Raw genomic sequence first — 9,502 nt, forward strand, 5'->3', positions numbered from 1 at the left:
TCCCTGAATTTTTCTACATCCTAAAAATCAAATTTTTGCTTCGATTTTGGTTGTAAAACCATTTATGATACCATGTTAAAGCCTACCTAATGTCTTTATGTGCCTAAACACTACCTAAAATTCCTTTAAACTCCAAAATCACACACATTTTTTTCCTAAAATTCAGGTGTTCTCAAGAACAACACTAAGAACTTCAAAATAGTAGTTACAAAAATGCAAAATCATGGTAAAAATGCAAAACAATTACCAAAAATTAATAAGAAGTTGGTCAAAAACATACTTTAAGTGAAGATTACTGAAGAAATTGCTCAGAAATTACTTGGACCACCTCAGATTGATCTCAGATTGGCTGAGTTTTGCTAAGAAAACTAGAGTGTTCTTGAAGAGAGAGAAAGTTGAGGTGAAAAGTTAAAAGGCAAATGAATGGATATATATACTGAGGTGAAAAGACATGATCAAGAAGGAGATTTTCAATGCATGGGGAAGTGTGAAGCCATGAGTTTTCCTCTTGGAAGCCGTATAATCAAGATTATTTAGTTTTTTTAAGGAAATAAAAGTACAGCTGAAGTGACAGGTTAGACATTGTTGATAGGATAAGTGTATTTTATGTTGATTGCATCATAATAAACTTGGGGGGAAAATGTTTCCCAGAAAATTAGCATGATGCCGTGGCATAATACGAGGCACGTGGAAGGCACATAATAGCTCATTAATGGAAGATAGGTTGACCTGCGACCAGGTAGAAAATGGGATTTGTTATTCAGAACAAGTTCAGAAGTTATATGGAGAAAGTGAAACAGTAAGCTGGTCGCATGATACGACCAGAGTTGCTTGAGGGAATGCGATAAAAGCTCAAAATCAATTAGAATCGATATATTTATGTTATAATCGGTTACTTAGTATTATTTTATTCATGTTTGTTACGAAAATTTTGTGATTCAGGTGCATGCTTGAGCCTATAAGTAGAGGACTCAAGGATTCATTATTCTTTACGCAGTAATTCTTTATTTGAGAGAATTCATATGATTCAAGTGTTGTTGTACATGTTCTTGTATCCTCTCCCTTACCTTGTGAAACTCGGTTGATTCAATTCATTTGATTGCAGGTCTTGGGTCATTTATTATTATTGAGTTCAGTTCTTATTTCTTATCTTTTATCTCACTCAATGTCAAATGCCAGTTCATGGGTCAACATGTAGGGCATTAATCGATTTTCAAAATGGTGAATTGAAGCTGCGAGTTCAAAATGAGGAGGTAACATTTAATGTTTTTGCATCAACGGAAATCCAAACTTGTTGTAGAGTTTATGTGGTGAAAAGAATAGATAACGAGCTAAAAGTCACAAAGAAGAATTACATGGCTCAATGTGGTATGCAAAAAGTTTGTCATCGTGGCAAAGCTTGATTGTTACATGAGCGGTGGAAAGCTCCAAAAATTTGCAATATCAAGAAACAAGTGTCCACTCATGACACTATGGCCCTCAAGGACTTGAGGGGTGGCTTGGATCCGAGTTGAATCTAATTAGGAGGTTAGCGTCCAACTAAATGACGTTAACGATAGAGCATTTGGGAAGCATCCCAATGGTTAATTTTAATATTTGTTAATTTTTTGTTTTTATTTAGGACAACTGGAGAACTCAACTTTGTTGTTTTGGTGGTTTCCGCAGTTGTGACCATTGTTGTGACTGTTACGGTTGTTGTGGAAGTTACAGTTGTTATGATAGTTGTCATTCGGGGTCAGGGGTTTAGGCCTCTTGTCATTGCCACTGCTCTATCCCTCATGGCCTTCCTCTTGTTGCCGTCATGGAAACCCTTGATTCTATTGGCCTCCCTTCTTGAAGCACTATCCCATAAAAAGCCACTGATATTCAGATCTGCTGAAACTCCGCATCAAGAGCTTTATCAAGAACCTCAGCGTAACTAACCATCTTAGCACTGGTCATCTTGACATCTTTAGCAATCATGGGATTAAGTCCTCTCATAAACCTCTGGACTCGCATGGCCTCAGCTGGTACTATTACAGGGGCAAGCCTTGCCAATATATCAAACTTCTGAGCATTACCAGTAAGAGAAAGGTTTCTTTGAACCAAGATTACCAGTAAGAGAAAGGTTTCTTTGAACCAAGGTTTCTTTGCCAAACTCTTGAAGGAAATTTGCCCAAGTCATACTGTTTAGGTCACGAGCTTGCTTCACCATAGCCCACCATATCCTTGCATCCATTTTGAGTAGGTGAGCTGCACACGAAACTCATTGATGCTCGTTCTGCTCCATGTGGTCAAATATAGCTTCCACTGACTTCAACCAATCTTCTGCCACCATAGGGTCGGCTTTCCCTTCAAAGCTAGGTGGGGGCTCGCTTCCTAAAGCATTCATAGACTAGCTCAAAACTGTAACCCATTGGCAAAGATGCAAGTGGTGGTACTGGAGGCTCAGGCTGTACCAACGATACCTGGGGCGCTTTAGGTACTTGCCTAGCTTAAGCCAACTCTTCGTCCCTCTGCCTTAATTGTTCCCCCAATCTTGCTATCTTTGTAGCGAAATCCACAGCTGGTGCAGCTGGGGCTGCTGGTTGGGCTAATGGCATTCTTAGGTTAGATATTTCTTCAGCATTAGGGTTAGTAGAGGCATCTCTTTCTCGGCCTCTTCCCCTTCCTCTGCTACCTTTTACTCTTCTTCCTCTTGTCGACATTATGAAATTCTAAGGCACCAAAAGAAAATCATAAGAGAGGATAATCCACATAATGTTTTAGTTATTCTAAGAGCTAGTCATATAGCTTCTCATACATGCTCATATCCATACAACTTTTAGAGTTTGCAAGAGAGAGGAAAATAAAACTTATAATATTCAAAGTTTGCTCAAAGGTATCCCATAGATCAAACATCCAACAAAATGTCTAAGGTTTTTAAGGGTCTTTAAGGAAGTCCCGTTTTATATAAATAGGATTTATTAATGGAAATTTTAGATGGACTCTAGTCCTCAATTGTGGATTCGTCCCCTGAATTATAATCGAAGATGTTTTCCGAGATGTGGAAGTAGTCAGGGGTGCTACCCATCGCCCTCATCCTAACGCTCACTTTTGTATGGCGCGTATTGCTTCGTGTCACACCATTTCCCCTTCCATGTCAGGTATCGTCTCGTGACGTTCCTCCATCTCTTCGCCATCATTCTTAACTAGGACCGCCTCTAAACTGTTTAATTCATAATTGTCCATGAGATCATAAATTGTATACTTGATAGTATCGAAGTCCAAGTCATCCTAGACAACGTCTTTCCACGCTATGGTCAACTGGAGGAGAGCCTCAGCGTATATTGACAGTTAATCCCTCAGCACCCAGTATTGCTCAATAGGCCAAAGCAGTGCCCCTCTCTTGTTAATCATTCCTTTTATACGCTCACAAACTGGTGGAGTCGTCTTCAATATGACGATCCTCCAATCTTCATTATCCTTCGAGTTGCACTTTAGGTATAGTACGGATATCTTAAAGTAAATGTTTCTTAGTGGTCCTAATGATAGGAGGCATCTTTTCTATACTGCATTTACAAATTTAGATATTTATAACAAAGAAAGAAAATAACAATGTAAATACTTACGACATAGTGAGGCGAGGTTTTCTAGCATTTATAATGCATGCGGAGGGTCCTTTTGAAAACATGAACTACCATCTCTGATACCATTTGTAAGAATTCCCTAATCCATTACTTTATAAAAACATTGCTCAACTCACATGTATTAGAAAATACCATTTGTAGGAAAAGTTCAGTGGGGCCTTGATAAAACATGCAATATAGGCCCAATAGTTTGAAATAAAAATGTTGTGTCTTTATGCAGTATTTGGAGATAAAATAAAATAATAAGTCCCACTAACGTAGTTTGAAAAATAAACCATAACATAAGTTCTTAATTATTCTTGGCGCTCATCTTGATCGTTCTTCATTCATAGGACACCCCGCATCACACATACCTAGATGTCGGAACCTCCTACATCATTGTGCATGTCAAGGAGAAACCCTATTTCCTACCTGAAAGGGAGAAAGTAAGGGGGTAAGGTAAAATTCGAGTAAGGAAGTACAAACAAATGCAACAATATTCAAGAAAACACAAGAAGACTAAATTCATATTGTAAACTCATGGCAAAACATATCGTAACTATATAATATTCATACTCATGTATAATAATCATAAGAATTCATAATCATAATCATATTCATAAATCATGTGATCATGGAACCCTATTGTCCACGTCACATCATGAGGTAACCAGCAAAAGCATAAACTGGCAAGACCTCCTCTATGAGGTAAACAGGATCTCAGGTCCTCGAATAACCTTGGCGCGTCTGCCCTATGAGTTACGTCATATCCTTAGTAACTCCTTTTTTATGTCCCGTTCATTAAGCTAACAACCTGCCGCTTTTCACAAAACATACAAGCAGACATACACAACTCATATCATAACATAATAATTCATACTTTTCATAACACTTTAGCTTACCATAGCTCATACTTTTCATAACACCATATTTCTTGCAATCATATCAGTGTATACTTTTCATAACATAATTCATATAAATTCAAGCTAACTTCCTTACCTCAAGTCCGAGAAAAATTAAAGTGCGGGTTACTTCACAACGAGCCTAGAATCATAATCAAACGCTCACCTTAATATCATGTAAGATTACACATGCCCAACATACATACCCCATGTGCGCATGGGCCATGCACATGTGGCACAAGTTGCACTAGAACTCGATTCAAACAACAACGTCACACATAATCATAAAGAATAATGCCAATTCTACCAATTAATCATTCATCGTTACAAAACAAAATTCATACGTTTGAATAATAGGCATATGTTTGAATGTAAAAATACACTTTCATGTAACATACATACGTGATAGAATTCTTAAAATTAGCGTTTAAAGTCGATAAATTCTATTTGTTCATTTCATTGCCATTTTCTTAAAAATTCAGCAAGCATAAATAATTTGTTACTTTAGTTAATACTACATTATTCCTATAAATCACACATTTTCCATTCATAAATTTTATTACAAAACATTCAATTTACAAAAATAATTCCTTAGCTTTAATTTGCATAAATAATAATCTCATATATTATTTAATAACAATTAAGAGAAATGTGACAAAATTTTATAGTTACTTATAATTATTAAATGAATTCCTTGATCACCTTTACAAAATAGTTTTACTTAATTTTTAAAAAAAAATCTGCATAAATATAAATGAGAAAATACATATTTAAAGTATGGAAAAATTATATTTACCATATGCATAGTCTAAGGTCTATTTTATTTGAACACATACTTTACTTATTTTATTTGAAATACATTTTCTCTTAATAAACTAAAAATTTCTAGCAAGAATTTTTCTTCGTGTACATTCACATAATTGGACTAAAACCATATTTTCTTCCACAAAATATAAAAAAATAATGCATGTGTTTAATTAGATAAAAACCCCATTAACATGTGAAATAAAATGCCTTTTTCTATATAAGATCAAAATATCACTTGGAGGCATAACTTGTGCATTTTTAAAATCATTGATATATCATCAACATCAAATAATGAAGAAAAAAAAACAACAATCACATATTTATCTAATTTACTCATTTTCTCATCTTAGTCTTAAAATATGAACTCAAAACATATTTTACTACCTTTTTAAATTATTTTTACAAATTGTCATTCCATAAATAATAAAATCAGCAAGCATACATTCACACAACACTCTTAACATACTCATAATCTTTTTTAACCATTTTAACAAATTAACCTAACATGCTTCAACACTTATGCATTTTAATATTACAATTTGCATGCGAAACAAATCAATCAATAACCGCCTTCAATAATTATAATAATTGATTTGATGAATTAAAAACTTTCAATTGGTATTTTTTTTTATCTTCGTATCTTTTATAAATGGAAATTTAGGGAAGTGCTTTAGAAATATATGTATAAAAAGATCATATTTTATTTAGTCTCTTTATGCCTACTATAACTAGTTATTTCAATTTTCTATGATCACTACAAGAAAAAATCCTTTTAATAAGACCAAAAATGTGTTATCAAAACATACCATAACACTTTTTGACGTGTTAAGACCGACTATGTTATCGTAGGTTAGGGTACTTTACATAACACTTTATCATTGTTATACAGATGTGTTATTATACTATCAACGGTAACACACTTTCTGTGTTATTTTAATAAATAGATAAGTGTTTAATTATATTATTTATAGTCAATTATATAACACATTTCAATACTTATAAATTTGTGTTATACTACACCTTAGTATAACACATTTTTTGTGTTATATAATGATGTTTGCATAACAAAATTCTGTACTTATAAAAAATGTTATTGTAATAGATATTATAACACATTTTTCGTATTATTTTAATATTTAGATAAGTTTATACATTTCCATTTATTTTCTCTCAAGTCATACTAGATTTCACAAAAGCATTAAATCAAAATTTCAGTACTTACTTGTTGACCCAAGATTTGGCCAACTGACACGGAGTCAAAATATGCTTGATATGAATGAAAGAGATGAGAAGAACGTAATGACAAAAGTAAATAAGACACAATATTTTATAGTGGTTCGGCCCCAGGATCTGGTAATGACCTACGTCCACTTAGAATGATATTGATATAAAAACCAGAAGAGTGATCAAAGAACTAGGGTTCAATGAGTTTCACCACTTTCTCAAGAACAATCTGGTATTCCTAGGATAATTACTATAATCTCTCACGTAAAAAGCCAAAAGTCCCCTCCCTTGAGCCATCTCTTGCTATTTATAGGCTCAAGGGGGATTACAAAAGATTGTTACAGAGATTCTCTCCTGAATAATCGGATACTCAGGAGATTGTGTGAGATAAATTCAGGATTCATAAAGATCTTCCCATAAATGTCGCTTTGTACACGGAACCATCGACCAGACTGGTCGCGGGTAAGACAGGCTTACACTGCATCTAATGTGTCCTCTGGTCGATACTCTAGCAGGACGTTTCCAGGTGTCAGCCACGTGTCCAGGGATTACTTGCCACATCACCAATGCCGATTTTATGGATAACAATACTTATTATATGCCCACAACTAGAATTAGTCATATGATCTACATCAAAGTATATGTAATATTTATATATGTGTATGTATAATAGCATTCCATATTAAATTTAGAATAACAATTATATTATCAAGTCCCCAGATTTAAAATCAGTGGTCATATAATAATAAAAGGCCACAAACAGAATTATAATAACCACTCCCAAGCAAACAATACCCCCAACACCACTACCATATCTACTCTTAAATGCTTGGTAAAATATTTCAGCAATGGCATAACCACCAGAATCATTATTTTCATCCAAAAGGGATGTGATATTGGTTACAGCAAAAGTGATGTCAAGTATGTAACACAGTCCAACAATGATAGAAATCCGAACAGCACTAATTATTCCTCTTGGTCCATTCTTATTAGCATTCTTGGTTTCTTCTGTCTATAATAAGAAAAACAAGAAGAATTAGTCTGACCATTCTGTTACATAGAACAAAAATTGGGGTCACTACACAAGTCAATTAGGAAGAAATGTCATATGCATCTTGGTAAGAAGTTGTTATTATATATGAGACAAGTATCAACTTTTCATACCATGTGAGCAGATGCATCATAACCAGTTAGTGAATATTGACTCATCAAAAGCCCCAGAATGAAAATGTAAACCGAGTCACCGATTCCTTGCCCATTATCAGTGTTGAAGTGAGTGAAGACATATTTGACACTAGCTCTCTCAGTGGCAATAGAAGGAATGAGGATAATAAGAACAAACACTCCTGAGTAAATGAAAATTTCAGTAATTTTCAGTGAGAAATTGGAAAATGTATGGTATAGGCAGGAGAGGGAAACTCTTGATCATACCAACAATATTCCATGTAAGAACCAACTGTCCAAAGAAAGATAACCAAGATATGGGAAGATTGTTTGTGATAGCATGAAGAAGCAAAATTCCACCATGGAAAGCAATGACTGAGTACTTTGAGGCCTCATATCCACCACCAGTTTTTCCACCAGTGCTAATGAGAATGATCACTTGAATAAGCTGTGCAAGTGAAAAATCTACACTTAATGTGATTGCCCACTGAAAATATATAAATACATGTTGTGTTATTACTTAATGATTACAAAATGTTGAAGACTTTGAAACTATAGTGCTTAGAAATCAGAGGATGTTATTTCAAAAAGATGGATTTGGCACAGTTATGTTGTGTTCAAAATCAGTCTTTTTGACCCTATATAGGATAGACCAGACCCTAGCTCCTTAATAAGATTCTTATTGTTGATTTTCTCCTCTATCTCCAAGTTCAAAGAGTAAATTTAAGTAGAAGATGAAAGGAAACAACAAACAAAGAATAAACATTTTTTTGAAACAGAATGGACCATAGTTTAATATAAAAGGCATCATATTGCAACTTCAGTCAATAAATCAGCTGTTAAAAAAACATCAATGAATGAAGAAAATATTGAATTCAACAAAAACATTGTCTAATCTTAAAACATAAATAATGATTGTTAGAATGATTTCGAGGGATTGAAAACCAAATAATTAAAAAGAAACTAAGATATACCCAATTACATTTGATCAAAATGGAAAGTAATCAAGATATAATATAGAATTTGTAAATAATTTTGGCTGAACTCACCTCACCTGACCAAGAGAAGAGATAACAATTTCATTCTAGTCCACCACCATGAGCAGAATAGAGAAGGTCCAACTTACAACAATTACAGGAGACCATAAGCTACCCACAGTAAGAGCATTATGATTATCTACAAGCATAAGTATAAGTACAAGCACATAAATAAAAATAATCAAATAGCACAAATTTCTGAATTCAAACATGCAAAAACCAACATATAATAATCAACGAAAACCACAAACATCAACATAGGAATGCCATAATAAACAAAACCAAATAATATAAGCACTTCACATTTCCATAATGAAATAGCTTAGCCGCTTACGTTGAGATACAAAATCATGCCAAGAATATTGTATGGTATCCATATTTACTACTGCCCGAGTTGGTTTTACCAATGGCCTGATCTGGAAGAAAGCAAAAATAGAATTCACAATATTAACAAATAAACATTACTGCCAAAGAAAATATTGTTGATGACTAACCTGTAGGAAATAATCAAATGAAAACTTTGCACTCAAAATCACAAGCCAAAACAACAAATACCTGCAAAAGTTAAAATATCCATATTGACCTTCCATTCAAATTAAAAACAACTAATTTTAAAAATCATTTCAAAGGAAAAAAATGACTAGTTAACCAGAAGTAGGAAACATATATACAAATGAAAAGGTAGTGATTAGCAATTATTACTTGATAAAATCAGTGGTCCTTTCATACATTCCACGCCTAACATAATAGCGTTCCTACAAAAATGATTAATAATAATTAA

General features: G+C 33.8%; 1 protein-coding gene across 1 annotated transcript; it reads right to left on the minus strand.

The window, feature by feature from the left end:
- Window positions 1-2,474: 2,474 nt before the first annotated feature.
- Window positions 2,475-8,870, minus strand: LOC133799704 (amino-acid permease BAT1 homolog). The gene is made up of 6 exons (XM_062237706.1): window positions 8,811-8,870; window positions 7,952-8,171; window positions 7,685-7,866; window positions 7,282-7,532; window positions 3,106-3,187; window positions 2,475-2,696 (listed from the first exon to the last, which is right to left on the minus strand). Exons 1-6 carry the CDS (start codon window positions 8,868-8,870, stop codon window positions 2,475-2,477), a joined length of 1,017 nt encoding a protein of 338 aa, XP_062093690.1.
- Window positions 8,871-9,502: the final 632 nt, after the last annotated feature.

Source organism: Humulus lupulus, chromosome 9, assembly GCF_963169125.1.
Source record: "Humulus lupulus chromosome 9, drHumLupu1.1, whole genome shotgun sequence".
Taxonomy (NCBI): Eukaryota; Viridiplantae; Streptophyta; class Magnoliopsida; order Rosales; family Cannabaceae; genus Humulus; species Humulus lupulus.

What these genes read in the sequence shown, in the direction of transcription:
- LOC133799704 (XM_062237706.1), bottom strand. Translation starts at nt 8,870, where the DNA reads ATGCTTGTAGATAATCATAATGCTCTTACTGTGGGTAGCTTATGGTCT. An exon ending in TCTTACATGGAATATTGTTG is followed by an intron (nt 7,867 to 7,951) that starts GTATGATCAAGA and finishes TCATTTACTCAG; the next exon opens with GAGTGTTTGTTCTTATTATC. An exon ending in ATGATGCATCTGCTCACATG is followed by an intron (nt 7,533 to 7,684) that starts GTATGAAAAGTT and finishes TTCTTATTATAG; the next exon opens with ACAGAAGAAACCAAGAATGC.